At 51.2% G+C, this 16329-nt stretch overlaps 2 protein-coding genes across 3 annotated transcripts in view; one reads left to right on the top strand and one right to left on the bottom strand.

Annotated features, from left to right (window-relative positions):
- The window catches only part of Eng (endoglin), a 41456-nt gene extending 34752 nt beyond the window's left edge, over positions 1-6704 (top strand). Inside the window, exons 9-15 of the mRNA XM_005346044.2 lie at positions 1833-1970; positions 2192-2230; positions 2697-2819; positions 3174-3425; positions 4549-4603; positions 5684-5785; positions 5930-6704. Coding sequence (XP_005346101.1) covers positions 1833-1970; positions 2192-2230; positions 2697-2819; positions 3174-3425; positions 4549-4603; positions 5684-5785; positions 5930-6054 — 834 coding nt within the window. The 3' untranslated portion in view covers positions 6055-6704. The remainder of the gene's footprint in view (positions 1-1832; positions 1971-2191; positions 2231-2696; positions 2820-3173; positions 3426-4548; positions 4604-5683; positions 5786-5929) is intronic.
- A 603-nt stretch (positions 6705-7307) lies between these two features.
- Positions 7308-16329, bottom strand: part of Fpgs (folylpolyglutamate synthase) — a 19134-nt gene continuing 10112 nt past the window's right edge. For both annotated transcript variants that reach the window (XM_013355650.2, XM_005346042.2), the window contains exons 5-15: positions 13920-14034; positions 13718-13795; positions 13534-13595; positions 13340-13442; positions 13061-13138; positions 12659-12806; positions 12485-12574; positions 11664-11814; positions 11003-11078; positions 10314-10380; positions 7308-8290 (exon numbers count right to left, since the gene is read on the bottom strand). In XM_013355650.2, the coding sequence (XP_013211104.1) occupies positions 7902-8290; positions 10314-10380; positions 11003-11078; positions 11664-11814; positions 12485-12574; positions 12659-12806; positions 13061-13138; positions 13340-13442; positions 13534-13595; positions 13718-13795; positions 13920-14034 (1357 nt within the window). In that variant the 3' untranslated portion in view covers positions 7308-7901. The remainder of the gene's footprint in view (positions 8291-10313; positions 10381-11002; positions 11079-11663; positions 11815-12484; positions 12575-12658; positions 12807-13060; positions 13139-13339; positions 13443-13533; positions 13596-13717; positions 13796-13919; positions 14035-16329) is intronic.

Below are 16329 nucleotides of genomic sequence, written 5' to 3'. Positions count from 1 at the left end.
AAGGTCCTGAGTTCAATTCCCGGCAACCACATGGTGGCTCACAACCATCTGTAATGAGGTCTGGTGCCCTCTTCTGGCTTGCAGACATACACACAAACAGAATATTGTATACATAATAAATAAATAAGTATTTTTTTAAAAAAAGACTCATAGGGTTGAGGATTTAGCTTAGGGGAAGAGTGCTTACCTAGCAAGCACAAGGTCCTTGGTTGGTCCTCAGCTCCCGGGGTTGGGGTAGAATGGATAACAAAAAAGACACTCCCCCCGGAAAAACAACTAATGGGCATACACAATCTTTGTTGAGCAGGGTGGCACAGGTCCTTAATCCCAGCACTTGAGAGGCAGAGGCAGTTGAATCTTTGTGAGTTTGAGGTCAGTCTTGACTACAGAGCAAGTTTGAAGACAGCCAAGGATACACAGAGAAACTCCTTCTCAAAAAAAACCAAAACAACAATAACAAAAAGATTAAAAACATGCACCATCATGCCCCAGCATCTTTTAATTTTTTTAAACAAATTTTTTGAGAATTAAAAAAAAAATGTATATGGGTGTTTTGCCTACATAGAAATTTGTGCACCACATGTGTGCAGTGCCTGTGGAGGCCAGGAGAGGGCACTAGATCCTCTGGAACGAGAGTAACAGATGGATATGAACTGCCATGTGCGTGCCAGGCAGTGAACCCAGGTTCTGTGTAAGGGTAGCCAGTGCTCTTAATCACTGAGCCATTTCTCCAACTCCACTCCCTTCTTTCAACTTTTGAACATTAAAAAAAAAAGTTTAAATTAAGATGGAGCTGGAGAGATGGCTCAGAAGTTAAAAGCATTTGCTGCTCTTTCAGAAAACCTGGGTTTGATCCCCAGCACCACACGATGGCTTACAACTATCTGTGATTCCAGTTCCACAGAGTTTGACTGCTGGGCCTCTGGATGAACTATATAGATGTGGTGTACAGACATACATTCAGGCAAAATACTGCATGCGCGCATGCACACACACACACACACACACACACACACACTCACGAGTGCATGTGCCATGGGTTCAATTCTCGAACAACAGAAAAAAACAAAGAGGACTCCTAGTTGCCTATTTTCTCCAGTGAGTCATTTTTTTCCCTTGCCTTTCTTAAGTCTCTCTCAGAACTTTGATAAATCATCCAATGTCCCCTCAGAGAGTTTAAATAAGGATTTGTTTTTCTTCTTTTTTTGAAATTTATTTAGTTTTATTTTATTTTTGGTTTTTTAAGACAGGGTTTTCTGTAGCTTTGGAGCCTGTCCTGGAACTAGCTCTTGTAGACCAGATTGGCCTCGAACTCACAAAGATCCACCTGCCTCTGCCTGCTGAGTGCTGGGATTAAAGGTGTGTGCCATCACTGCCCGGTTTTATTTAGTTTTATTTTATGTGCATTGGTGTTTTGCTTGCATATATGTCTGTGTGAGGGCGTCAGATCTTGGAGTTCTAGACAGTTGTGAGCTGCCATGTGGTTTCTGGGAAATGAACCCAGGTCCTTTGGAAGAGCAGTCAATGCTCTTAACTGCTGAGCCATCTCTCCAGCCCATATTTTACTTCTTTTTAACATATGTGTAGGGTGGGTATCTGCAGGGGATATGGAAGGAATCATTCATCAGAGCTGGAGTTACAGGCAGTTGTGAGCATTCTGACATGGGTTGGGTGCTGGTAACTGAACTTGGGTCTTTTGCAAGAACCCAATGCTCTTAACCACTGAGCTATTTCTCCAGCCTCAGTTGGCAGTTCTAGTGTTTTGGTAGTGACAGCAAGGTCCGAGGAAGTGCAGGGCCTCCTAACGGCATCCACCCGTCTCCCCTGAGCAGACTCTGAAGTGCACCATCACAGGTCTGACTTTCTGGGACCGCAGCTGCCAGGCTGAAGAAAGCGAGAGGCACTTTGTCCTACGTAGCACCTACTCAAGCTGTGGCATGAAAGTGACAGAGTATGAGATCAGCAACGAGGTACGGCCTGGGCCAGGAAGGTGTTGGGACCGGCCTTGTCAGGTGTCTCACTGATCCTCAGGGCTGAGGGATGTTTGGGGGAGCAGAGAAGAGTGTTCAGTAGGAGCCAAAGTGTGGATCTTGCTTTGCTTGGCCTTCTGACTTGCAAGACAGGTTTGGGAGGTGGTACATCCTCTGGGGCCTGTTTGGCTCTGACCAGCTTCTTACCTCTGTCTTTGCAGGTGATCATCAGTTTGCTGTCAGGCTTCCCACCCCTTCGGGTAAGATGGACAGCCCTACCATGCTCTCCAACTGGTTCAGGGAGTACTGTTGGGGCTGGGGCCCTGTTCTGGTCTAGCAGGGAGCTGGCCTCAGGAAACTTGGGTCTGGACCCTAACAAGCCCTGTGTTTCCAGTATGCTTCAGTCTCCCTTCTGTACTATGGCCATAGTGCTGCAGAGGGTCACACTTTCCGTTTCTGAAATCGAGCAAGTAGTGGCTGTGTGGCCTTGGAAAAGTCATTTAACCCTCCTTAGGCTCAAAGGTTATTAGCTGTTAACTTTGGCATGAGAAAAGAACTCACCCCATAGGGGTCTCAGGAGCAGTCATTGAGATACATGGATTTTTTTTCCATTAGCCCAGTGCCAAGTAAGTTCTTGATAAACATGAATTTATTTACAAGGTGAGGATGGGGTCAGGGAGTTCCTGCCGCCACCCTTCCAAACTGTCCTCCTCACGCCTCTCACAGAAAAAGGTGCAATGTGTCAACGTCAACATGGACCGCTTCTCCATCCAGCTGGGCTTCTACCTCAGCCCGCACTTCCTCCAGGAATCCAGCACCATCAAGCTGGGCCAACAAGGCTTCGTGCAGGTATGGGGCACCCCACTTGACTCCTCAAGTCTGGGTTCCTTTGTTCCCAACACTGTTAGAGGAAAGATGGAATTTCATCTTCCAGAGGAAGGTGAGAGTCAGCCTAGGTGTGTGGAAGGGACAGATCGAAAAGGAATTGCAGGCTAGGTGATGGTGGTGCATGCCTTTAATCCAGCACTCAGGAGGCAGAGGCAGGCGGATCTCTTTGAGTTTGAGGCCAGCCTGGGCTACAGAGCAATTTCAGGACAGGTTCCAAATGCAAATAGGAATGTCACACTGTCCTTCCTGTTTGCTCTGTCAGTGAAGAGTGAAGGATTTCTGCATATACTGCATCCCCCTTCCCTCTCTGTGCAGGTGAGCATGTCCCCATCCACCTCTGAGGTCACAGTCCAGCTAGACAGCTGCCATCTGGATTTGGGACCTGAAAGGGACATGGTGGAACTCATCCAGAGCCAAGAAGCCAAGGGCAGCTATGTGAGCTTGCTGTCTCCAAGCCCTTACGGCGACCCACGCTTCAGTTTCCTCTTTCATGTCTACATGGTGCCCACACCCACGGTTGGCACCCTCAGCTGCAAAGTAGCCCTGAAGCCCAACACCTCATCGAAGGTGAGTGGGGCTCGCCCAGGTCTAGTTTCAAGGTGGCTTCTGGGTCTCAGGTTTGCAGATAAAGAGGTGACAGGTGCAGTGAGATCTAGATAGCTGGTGGCCAGCAGTGCAAGAGCCAGGCATGGGGCTGGACGGCCTGGCTATTGGGAGCAGTCACTGCTACCTTATGGATAAATCTGTGGCATTAGAATATATGTACAGCTGCAACTACAGCTGTCCATCCATCTGTTTATTCTTGGCATATTTAACCATCCTGTCATCCATCTACCCACCCATCAGGAGTGTGAGCATTCATCCGTATGCCCACCCATGTACCCAACCATCCACTCACCCATGCAAACAACCCACACTTCCACTCCCTTCCACCTATCCATCCATCAGCCCACCTACCCATCCTTTCACCAATCTACCCACCTATCCATGTACCCTACCCAACCACGCATCTAACTATCTACTTATCCATCCCTTTACTCACCCATCCCTCCACCACCCACCCGCATATCCACCTACCTTCCATTCCCTCTACTCATCCACCCGCCCTATACATCCACCATTCTCAGTACTTCCCACCAAGACACTCACTTCCAGCATCCTGCCTACTCAAGCGGTGATTGCCTGTGAGCAATCTCAATGAACCAGATAGCTCCGTAAAAGAACACCGGCAAAGCCTGCCATTCCGCTTTGTATGTGCAGTGAGTCTCTGTTCTCAGGCCCTCGGTCCTGACAGTCACAAGAACACTCCAGGTGTCTGCACAGAGATTTCCAGGCCTCAAAACTTCCCGAAACTGGGGCCACCAGAAGGCCACACCTTCCAAGCCCTGAGCCTCCAGCCTCTAAAACAGGTGTCTGGGATGGCCTGGCTCATGGCTCGTGGCTTGCACACGGTAACAGATATGGGGATCCCACTAAAGACATGAGCATCAGAGGCCTTCCAGGAATGCCGGAGACGGTTCACAGCAGGCACAGACTCTCACACAGCTCACGCCTCCCGAGGACTTGCCCACAGCTAGGTGGGCATAGGACTCAGCCAGGGCTTGGAACGGTGGCAGGCCAGAGCTGCAGAGACCCACACGCTGCCAGCTGAAGGCTGGACCACTTAGCTATCACTCTCCTCCCCCCTCAGGAAGTCTCCAAGACCATCTCCATGCGCCTGAACATCGAAAGCCCTGACCTGTCTTGTAAGTCGGGAATGGTGGACAGTGGGATGGAGCAGACACTGGTGGGAAGCCCTTGGCAGGAGAGGAGGGTTTCTCAGGCCCAGCAGCCAGAGGAACTCACAGCCAGATGCCCCTTACTAGAGGAAGGAGGACTGTTGAGTGCCATGGGCCAGCTCTCTTGACCTCAGGCCCCTCCCAAGCCTCATATCTGTACCCTTAGGCCCTGGTACACCTTGCTGAACTTGACTTCCTGGATGGAACATGAGGCACCCAAGGTGTGGTTTAGGCCTTACATTCCTTGACACCCCAAGGGTGGAGGAGACCCCTTCGGCCTGGCACCCTGTGGTCTCTTTGTTCCCCTGAGCCCAGGCACCACCAAGCAAGGCAGTACACCTGCTGCTAGGGGCAGATATATGCTGTGTAGGTTAGGATGGCTTGTGCTCACCCCCAGTCAGGATCAAGAAAGAATGCAGGGGGGCTGAAGAGATGGCTCAGAGGTTAAGAGCATTGCCTGCTCTTCCAAAGGTCCTGAGTTCAGTTCCCAGCAACCACATGGTGGCTCACAACCATCTGTAATGGGGTCTGGTGTCCTCTTCTGGCCTGCAGGCAGACACACAGACAGAATATTGTATACATAATAAATAAATATTAAAAAAAAAAAAGAATGCAGGGCTCTTAAGTCCTCTGCATAGACAGGGAGAAAGAGACCAAGGGCCCAGGGCCATGTAGAAGACAGGGCTGTGGAAGGAGTGGGGGCTGCAGTAACCTCTGGTTACTAGTCTCAAACGATGCTCTGGACCATCTGAACCCCGCATAAGGCTCAGAGATGAGTGGGGGCTCACCTAAGGTTACACAGCGTGGCAGAGCAGCCCCTTTCATTCTTTGCACCTATGAGACCATCCATAAAGATGTTTCTCTGCTAGCTGGGTCCTCAGCTTAGTACTGCACTGAGCCCACGTGCTAGAGGAAAAGATAAGTTTGGAGAACTCAGAGGTCGCTGACTGAACTAAAGTGAGCTAGGCTAACACGACAGGGTAGGGGCAGGCCCAAGGCCAGAGTACAGCAGCAACACTCACTTCCACTGGCTCTTCTCTCACACAGGCAAAGGCCTCAACCTGTCCTCTGTACTGGGTATCACCTTTGGTGCCTTCCTCATTGGGGCCCTGCTTACAGCTGCACTCTGGTACATCTATTCTCACACACGTGAGTACCCCAATCCCCCACCCCATCCCTACCATGAGCACTCAGGGCCCCTCCACACAGCCCTGGGGCATGCTCAGTGAAGCCTCTGGGAGAGTGGGGAGTCCTAACTGAGACCCTGACCTCCACCCCGCCCACGCCCCTCAGGTGCCCCCAGCAAGCGGGAGCCCGTGGTGGCAGTGGCTGCCCCGGCCTCCTCTGAGAGCAGCAGTACCAACCACAGCATCGGGAGCACCCAGAGCACCCCCTGCTCCACCAGCAGCATGGCGTAGTACCCAGCCTGAAGCCTCGGAACCCCCCCCCAAGCCAGTCCTCACCCTGCAGTAGAGACTGAGCAGCCGCAAGCTGGGAACCACTGGCCATGAACTTGTCCCAGAAACCAAACACCTCTGCTCAGCCGAGGATGGAGCATGCCCCCTTGCACCTCACATCAGAGGCTTGTTGCCAGTGGAGACTCCAGCCTGGAACCCCACTTCACAGAACTATCCAACCCAGGGGCTCTGGGGTATGACTGCCCAGGACTACAGAGAGACACAGCACTGCCCTGTGCATTGAGTAGAAACTAACGTAGCTGCCTTCAAGCTGGATCCTGTGCTGGTTAACTGGGCAGGGTGGGAGGCAAGAGCTCCAGACATGCTAGCCCAGGGCAGCCCAAAGACACCTGCATCTGGACCTAGTGGCCTCTTCACCTGGACTGGCACAACTTTGGTGGGGAAACAGAAGCTGAGGGTTGCTCAGCTTGGGGAGGGGAACCTCAGAAGATGGCAAGAACAGTGGGGTGGGGGGGGGCAGTTCCTCCCAGAAATGCCAGAGACCTCCTCCCAGCCCATCCATTGGACGGGGGCAGCAGGAGGTGAGTGGCCAGGCTGCTGGTCCTGGGCCAAGCCCTGTATATTCACCAATAAATCAGACATGAAACCAGTGCCCCTTGGGGTCGTCCTGGGAAAAGGGGAAGGGCCATTATGACAGGACAGGGTTGCATGATGGCCCGGTAGCAGATGGGCAAGCACATGCTCAGAAGAAACCGGTCTCCTCTGCTGCTCATTTGGTGGCCTGACTCTGGGACAGAGGCTGCAGAACCAAACACTTAACCCTGCCTACAGTCTCTGGGGTTTGGGACACAGCTACCCCTATAAAGCTCTGGATTCTAATCCTGAACATGTCTCTTCTCCACAATGGGCCTGTGGACAGCTCCATGGTTTCTGGACGCCAGCTACCTTCCATCACCGATAAGATGGGCATACAGCTTGAACACACAGTGGGTGGGTGGGGGGTTGCAAAGCACTCTCTTGTGTGTGGCAGACAAACACTGGGCCAGTCATTTCTTTTCCTTTCTTTTGGTTTTCAGACTGGGTTTCTCTGTAGCTTTGGAGCCTATCCTAGAACTCGCTCTGCAGACCAGGCTAGCCTCGAACTCACAGAGATCCGCCTGCCTCTGTCTCCCGAGTGCTGGGATTAAAGGTGTGAGGCACCACTGCCCAGACTGGTCCAGTCTTTTTGTGACACGGGCTACCTTATGCTGAGAAGAGCATGCTGGAAGATGCTCCTAGGCCATACAGCTAGGGCTCTCTTTACCCATCCAGCCCCTATACCTAAAGATCCAACCCCAAACCTCCAAATGTCTGATGAGGGAACTAGGAACCAGAGGTTAGGAGTCAATCAAAAGTTTGTCATTTATTTACAAAAAATAAAAAAAGGATTTAAAGATTTAATTAGTTCTAGCAACCCATAGTCCCCAAATGCCCAAGCAAGGGCCCTTGCTCTTCCCAGAGGTACCGGTAGGGGAAGGGAGGAGGAACCTATCCTCTGGCCTACCCTCAGAAGGTCCTCAGGCTGGTCAGGCAGCCTGCACTTAAGCCAGACCTGAGGCAGGAGGCAGCAGGGTAGGCAGGGAGATGAGATGGGCTGAAAGCCTGCTGCAGTGGGGACTCTGGGAAGCTCCGCTGCTGTCTATGCTAAAGGAAGGTGAGGCCAAGATGTAGGCCTCTCCCATCCCAACACTCTACCCTGGGCCAGTCTCGAAGGAATCTGAAAGCAGAAATCAAAAGGCACAGAGTGTGGCAGTCTGTGGAGAGACAGGCATGTGTGGCGAGACCCCATCTCTGCGCCCACACCTTGGCTACTGGGACAGCGAGGGCTCTAGCAGCTTTAGGACTCCCCCCACCAGATGCAGGCTTCCTGTAACCAGTACATGGATGGCAGCAGCCTCCCGGAGAATGCTTGCCCCATTGCTGGCCGTGGGGTGGCTGAGGAGGCTCCTTGGAGGGCTCGGGGGTTGAAAGATGGGATCCCGGCCTTGGCTGATCCACTGCAAGGCATGGGAGATACAGCTAAAAACGAGGGATTTTGTGCTAGCCGAGTGAGGCGGGTGCCGTCCCCCAGGCTCGGGGCCGGGGCTGCTCCAGAGGTCGGGGCCAGCTTGTTTCTCGCCCAGGCAGCTCCAATGTTGCTGGTGTTGGAGGCAGCGGAGCAGCACCTGATCCAGAGTCACCGTGAAGTTCTGCTGGTCTGCAGGGTCCAAGACAAGGCGTGTCAGTGGAAGGGAAGGGGAAAGGGGCTGGCCCACAGTGGACCCTTGCTTAGCTTAGCACCTGGCCCTTCATAAGCATCATGTCACCAGACTCTGCAGCTCCCGCGTCCATCTTTACAGAGTCCAGCTGGGGTCCCTTACCAGGTGGACATAAGCATTTCCCAGGAAGCCAGTTAAAAACACAGATCTCAGGGGGCTGGAGAGATGGCTCAGAGGTTAAGAGCATTGCCTGCTCTTCCAAAGGTCATGAGTTTAATTCCCAGCAACCACATGGTGGCTCACAACCATCTGTAATGAGGTTTGGTGCCCTCTTCTGGCCTGCAGGTATACACACAGACAGAATATTGTATACATAATAAATAAATTAAAAAAAAAATACAGATATCAGAACTCTCCACACACGGTCCAGTGTGAGACCTGGACATCTAACTAACTATGCACACTTCCCACTCCTTCAAAATTTTTTGAATACAGTTCGAGACCAGCCTGGTCTACAGAGCTAGTTCCAGGACAGGCTCCAAAGCCACAGAGAAACCCTGTCTCGAAAAAACAAAAACAAGAAACAAAAAACAAAATTTTTTGAATACAGTGCAGCATAGTTCACAAAGATTTTAGGAGCCGGTGAGATGGCTTAGTGTGAAGGCTCTGCCAAGCCTGGCAACCCACGTCTAATTCCCATGACCCTCATGGTGGAAGGAGAGAACTGAATCTCTCAAGCTGCCCTCTGGCCTCCATTCATGTGTCCCCACCCCAACTAAATAAATAAATAAGAGTAATTAAAAATAACTTTTTTAAAAGTATATTTATTGGGGGCTGGAGAGATGGCTCAGTGGTTATTTATTACATAATAAAAAAATAAATATACTTTTTTTTTTTAATTTAGTTTTTTTTTGTTTTTTTTTTTAATCTTTTTTTTTACATTTTATTTATTTATTATGTATACAATATTCTGTCTGCGTGTATGTCTGCAGGCCAGAAGAGGGCACCAGACCTCATTACAGATGGTTGTGAGCCACCATGTGGTTGCCGGGAATTGAACTCAGAACCTTTGGAAGAGCAGGCAATGCTCTTAACCACTGAGCCATCTCTCCAGCCCCCTAAAAATAACTTTTAAATACATTTTACACTGAAACCAGGTACCTGCATTCTTCCATACATGCCCAGACCTGAATCTTGACCAGGCAGTATTAAGAGCCCATCCTTCATGCCATGCACACTGGTATTTCCCATTCCCTTATATTCAGTAAATTCTAGCTGAGACCCACTACCTGACTTGAGCTGCCATCAGTGGACAGTAACCTGATAATTCTTTTATGGTGCTGAGGCAGCATGTCACAAATTTTAAAATGTACTAAATGGATTTTTATAATAAGTAGAATAATCTATACCCTAGGGCTGGAGAGATGATTCCATTGTCAGCTGTTAAGTACCCTTGCTGTGGCCGGGCGGTAGCGGCACTCGCCTTTAATCCCAGCACTCGGGAGGCAGAGGCAGGGGGATCTCTGTGGGTTTGAGACCAGCCTGGTCTACAGAGTGAGTTCCAGAACGGGCTCCAAAGCTACGGAGAAACCCTGTCTTGAAAAAAAAAGAAAACAACAACAACAACAACAACAACAAAAACCCTGGCTGCTCTTGTAGCAAATCAAGGCTCAGTTCCCAGCACCCACGTGATGGCTCACAACCGTCTGTAACTCCAATCCCAGGGGAGCTAATGACCTCCTCTGGCTTCCCCAGGTGCCAGGCACTCATATACACACCTGCAGGCTCTCTGACATACACATATAATAAAAATAAATCTTTCTAAAAATGCTATCTTCTAGCATGGTTTGAGCAGTCTGCCCCGGCCCTCGGCATCAGCCATCCACCCAACCCCTCCCCTGCATCCCTCACTGAGCAGTCTGCCCAGCCCTCAGCATCAGCCATCCACCCAACCCCTCTCCTACATCCCTCACTGAGCAGTCTGCCCAGCCCTCAGCATCAGCCATCCACCTGTCCCCTCACCTGCATTTTCTGTGGATGAGACTTCTGTCAGGTTGGGGCAGAAGACAGCGTAGTCAAACTGGCAGGGCTGGAGGCCAAGTGGAGACGTGGTGTCAGTCCTCTGAAAGGGTGCCCCACCCCCACCTGACTTTCAGGGGTGGAGACACTGCCCCCCTGAACCAGTGATAACAGCACCCCCATCTGCCTCAGTGCACACCTGCAGGCTGGAAGCTGCACAGCCCATTACACTAAGTACTGACATACATGCACTGTTTTACTGAACGGAGATCTGAGTGGTGCCTAGTTAAGGCTGTCTAGCTGGAGAGCAGGCCCCAAACCCAGGCTGGGTACTTTCTAGATATGAACCACTTCATTCTCCTGCTCTGAAATGCGACATGATCCTAGGAGCCACTTTGGCTCTGACAACCTAGAACAGACTCAGTTTCCCCAAGCAAAGATGCCACAGGGAGTCAGGCGTGGTGGTACAGGTCTTTAAACCCAGCACTTGGAGACAGAAGCAGGTGGATCTCTATGAGTTCAAGGACAACCTGGTCTACAGAGGACAGTCAGAGCTACACAAACCAAAAATAAATAAGTAAAGATGCCACATGAAATGACTCCATTTTATAGCTGAAGACATTCAGGCTGGCAGCGCCCACACGGCCAGAACCAGTGTCACTGGCTGCCCACCCTCCATGTAGGTCCATTACCTGCAGCAACTTCAGCAGGACAGCAGGGTCCCTGTCACCAGTGGAGTTGAAGAGCAAGACGTGCACTTGGGACCCACTGCACCAGGAAGAAAAGAGTGGGGTATGCCTGCTGTCCCCCTTCCCAGCCCATTCCAGCTGTTTCCCCAGATTGTACTCCTCCTTGAACTGGTCCCAACCCCAAGGTCCCCTGGAACTAGAGTTACAGATGGTTGTGAACCAGCATGTGGATGCTGAAAATTGAACCATCTCTCCAGCTCCAAGATATAGATTTTATTTATTTTTTAAATATTTATTTATTTATTATGTATACAATATTCTGTCTGTGTGTATGCCTGAAGGCCAGAAGAGGGCACCAGACCCCATTACAGATGGTTGTGAGCCACCATGTGGTTGCTGGGAACTGAACTCAGAACCTTTGGAAGAGCAGGCAACGCTCTCAACCTCTGAGCCATCTCTCCAGCCCCCAAGATATAGATTTTATCACATCATTTAGTACATTTTAAAATTTGCGCCATGTAACTACAACACTGTAAAAGAATTATTAGTATAACACTTTTTAAAAGGGCAGATTACAACCAACTAATGACTATTGAAATCAGCCCCAATAGGATCATTACCAGGCCCCCCCACCCTGCATGCCCAGCCCTGCAAGAGAGCTCACCCACTGGGGCGTTTGTTGCGCTGCAATGACTGGCAATACCACCGCACGCAGGCCTGCACACTGCTGGCGGTATGTGCGCCATCCAGGTACCAGGTGACAGGCCCCCGCCGCAACACCTGTGTCCGGCCAGGCCACTCCGTGTCCCGAAGCCCTAGCAAAGGCAAGGGAGACTGCTCTGGGATCCACGAGGCCTGCAGCTCCCCAAAGCCTATGACTAATGCCAGTCCTGGTTCCCGGAATGTTTGCCTCGCTATGGAATCTTCCAGGTCAGCCTGAGAGGCCACTGCTACCACACAATCATACAGGAGTTCACACAGCAAGTGAGGGCTGGGGCTAGAGTGTGGCCTAAGATCTGCTCCCGGGCTGTCCCTGACAGCGACCCTGGCGCACTGGAACTATTCCAAAGAGGTCTAACTGAGAGCACCTACTGCAGGCTGAAGGCAGTTTTAGAGGGCTGGGAGGAGAGGTGGCCTCACAGCAGGATGACGGACAGCAGCTACTGCTGACTGTCAAGGCTCCAGGCCCTCCGGGCTCAGCATCTGAGTGAGGTCACATCATGACCCATCGAAGCAGCCCTTGGCAGTGGGTGCGATCATTACCTCACTTGGCAGATAGGAAAACTGAGGCTCCAAAGATTTGTTAACTACTCTAGGCCAGAGAGGAATGCTTACCTTGAGGAACAATCTAGAACTGCCCCAATCCCCAAACAGAAAACTAAAAGATGCATCTTGAAGGTCACAAAGATACAACGGGGTTAAATGTGTATCCTAGGTGGAACAAAGACGTGTGTGGTCCTGGCTGGGCAGGAAGCTCTAACTTACCATGTCGCATGTGGGAGGTGGGATGGAACACGGGTGCCAGAGGCAGCTGCCACCGTATGCTTGGCCTGGACACCTTCAGTTCCTGGATGTCTGTGGGGCATCAGTCTGTGTTTAGACCCCTCCAAGGCAGGCTCCACGCACTGCCCACCTGCCTGCCCACACTGGCCCACCTACCCTGGTGGCCCTGCTGCTCCAGCCAACAGTGGGCCAGCTGCAAGGCCAGCGCTGCATTGGACCGCTGGTGATCTCCCTCCAGGCCGAGGGTCAGTGGCAGCCCACCCTCTTCCAGGGCTTCTAATGGTGGACACAGGTACAGAGGACACTGAGGAAGAAGGCAGCACCTGGTCAACAGACTGGCCACCACCATCACTTTGTTACAAAACCCTCTGACCATGCCCCAACCGTCAGGGCCTACCAAGACTGCGTTCTGGAGCATAATCAGTGCACACACGTGTACATACACAAGCACACACATGCATGCATACACACACACACAAGGAACCCGGCCCAACAGGAGACAGGGTCACTCAGGCCAGTGTGCCCCTCCACCCTCCACCACACCATCCAATCACTCACTGAGGTCTGCTGGGCTCGATCCCTCAGCACAGCCAGGGGACCTTCTGGTTGCAGTACAGTAAAGGCAGGGACACCAGGCTGCAAACAGGCCAGGGAGAAAGTGATGCGCGTTGCTGGGGTCCTCCATCTCCCCCCTTGCTCCACAGACCTTTGACTGGGTCTAATTTCAGCTGAGGCCATAGAGGGGCTCAAGTCATACAGGGAGAGCAATGCAAAGCCAGATTGCACAGATGGCTGGGACCTGGCCCCCGTGAACCTCTCTGCATGGCCTGCTGTTACCTTAAAGATGCCTCCTTTCTGCCATGCTATCTTCTCCACTGTGTCTCCTAGCAGGCTGGTGTGGTCAATGCCAAGCGAGGATACTCCACACACCACTGGCTTTCTGAAAGAGACAAGAAGGTCCGCATCTCCTAGTACTGAGCCACCGGACACAGGCTTCCAGTTAGCTGCCCATCTCCAAGCAGCAGCCTCACCTGATGATGTTGGTACAGTCATAAGCCCCGCCAATGCCCACTTCCACCACGGCCAGGTCCACCTGCAGAAGACCAGACAGCATGGCAGAACTACCCAGACACCACCTAGGAGCCGGACGCTCCCTCCCTCCACTCTATTTCGGTCCCCAATGACTCAGATACAGGGTCTAGGAAAGATGTGTACCTTCTCTTGGAGAAAGACATGGAAGGCCATGAGCGTGAGGAAGCGGAAGTAAGCAGGCATGGAAATGTGACTGTCATCCTGCATACAGAAACAAGTCAGAAGTCATCCCATGGTCCGCTCTGGGGAGATGGGCCTGCCCTGGCCCTCCACAGTTCCACAGCTCCCTGGCTCTGAGGAGATGGCCCTCCCCAGCCCTCAGCACCTTGAATTCCTCCAGCTGGTGGTAGAGACGCCAGAAGTGCTTGGTAAAGAGCTCAGGACTGATGGGCTTCCCATTGATGCGGATCCGTTCACGCACCTGCACCAGGTGGGGAGAGCTGCCGAGAGACCTGGGGTCATCGGGACTCCTGCCCGAGCCTCAGGGCCTTCCTTGCCCTAGTCAGACTTCTGTCAGAAACACACAACTGTGTCCCTCCCCTGGCTAGGGCCTCCCAGACCCTGCAGAGGCCGAATCTCAGAACTACCTGTCTCCAACCCCAGATTCCCGCCCACCCTTCCCTGCCGTCTGTGGTTCATCCTACTTCCTGTTCCACGCTCAACTAAGACACATCCCTCCAGAAAGGAGGAGATGACCCTGTCCCTGGGATGGTCTAGCATCTTCTCTGTGCCTCCAAGGTACCATGCTTCCCCACCGCACACAGATCAGTGACTTGCTAACACGTGCCTATCAGCCTCAAAGTAATAAATCCAGAGAGCCACTCTCCTGCCCCGTCTACATGTTGGGCTAGAAGGCCACATAGGCCCAGGCCAGTGGCTAGAGGTCCTGGCAGTGGTGGCACATGCCTTTAATCTCAGCAGAGAGGCAGAGGTAGGCGGATCTCTGTGAGTTCGAGGCCAGCCTGGTCTATAAAGGACCAGGACAGCTATGACTGTTATACAGAGAAACCCTGTCTCAAACAAAACAAAACAAAAAGACAAAAAAAGAAAAAAGAAGACAGACCAGAGGTAAGGGCATTTGATGCCACACTTGATGACTTGCGCTCCATGACAGAACTCAAATGGGAAGGGAGAGACTACTCCTAAAAGCTGCCCTCAGCCATGCTCCGTGAGGCACATGCGCACATACAAGCACACGTACACTAAGAAAATGAATAAAGGTAAAACAAAAGCTATTAAATTTTCTCAAGTTTTTTTAAAAAAAGCAGCCGGGGGGTGGTGGCCCATGCCTTTAATCCCAGTACTCAGGAGACAGACACAGGTGGATCTCTGTGAGTTGGAGGCCAGCCTAATCTACAAGAGCTAGTTCCAGGACAGGCTCTAAAGCTACAGGGAAATTCTGTCTCAAAACAAAACAAAACAAAACAAAGATTTATTCTTTTTAGATTAGTTTGTTTGTTTTTAAGGGAGGGTCTCATGTAGCTAAGGCTGGCCTCCAACTAGCCTAGGATGACCCTAAATTCCTGATCCTCTTGCCTTTATCTCCCAATTGACAGATTTTACGGGCGTGTGCCACCACACTCCGTTTCCAAAACACTATTCTAGAAGATAGACAGTTGCCTTATATAGTCATAAATCGTTTCACAACCTTTGGCCAGTGACAGACAAATGATTATATATCACCTATGGATGCTTCAAGCACAGGACAGAGTCTATCTCCAGATCTGGATGTCTGTGTGCCACCACAAGGGGGCGCTGCCTCCACAGGAAATGTAGCTTTCCTGGCAGGACTCTACTGCCTACCTGTGGAGACTTAACGTGACCGCCATAAAGGGCCTTGATCTGTGTGCCTTTCTGTTCTGCACTGCAAAGCCATCTCAACTAACAAACATTTCTTTTTTTTTTTTTGGTTTTTTCGAGACAGGGTTTCTCTGTGGCTTTGGATCCTGTCCTGGAACTAGCTCTGTAGACCAGGGTGGTCTCGAACTCACAGAGATCCGCCTGCCTCTGCCTCCCAAGTGCTGGAATTAAAGGCGTGCGCCACCACCGCCTGGCACTAACAAACATTTCTATACTACTTACAGACTGCATGTGGAGAGCCTGGGAGAGGGCTCAGTCAGTAAAGAGCTTGCCATGAGGACCTGGGTTCAGATCCCAGCATTCCCACACTCCCACCAAAAAAGGCAAGATAGTGAATGAGCCTATAATCACACTGCTGGAGAGGCAGAGAAAAGAGGATCCCCAGGGCTGGCTGCTAGTTAGTGAAGAGGATCCCCGGGACTGGCTGCTAGTTAGTGCTCAACCAGTCGAATTCAGGAGTTCCAGGTTCAATGAGAGACTCAGCCTCAAACACATATATACCACATATAACACACAGACACACACTATAAAATAAACACATATATACCACATATAACACACAGACACACACTATAAAATAAAGAGTATGCTTGGGCACCCATACATACATAAATCATATCAGAAGTAGGGTGGAGTGGGGCACGCCTTTAATCTCAACTCTCAAGAGGCAGAGGCAGGTGGATCTCTGTGAGTTTGAGGCCAGCCTAATCTACATGGAGAGTTCCAAATCTCTGCCACAAAACAAAAAATAAAAAATAAAATAAAAAAAAAAAAGCAAGCGAGCCGGGCGTTGGTGGCGCACGCCTTTAATCCCAGCACTCGGGAGGCAGAGGCAGGCGGATCTCTGTGAGTTCGAGACCAGCCTGGTCTACAGA

This window comes from Microtus ochrogaster, chromosome 4 (genome assembly GCF_000317375.1).
Source record: "Microtus ochrogaster isolate Prairie Vole_2 chromosome 4, MicOch1.0, whole genome shotgun sequence".
In the NCBI taxonomy this organism is placed as follows: Eukaryota; Metazoa; Chordata; class Mammalia; order Rodentia; family Cricetidae; genus Microtus; species Microtus ochrogaster.
This window is presented reverse-complemented; position numbering and strand designations above follow the sequence as displayed.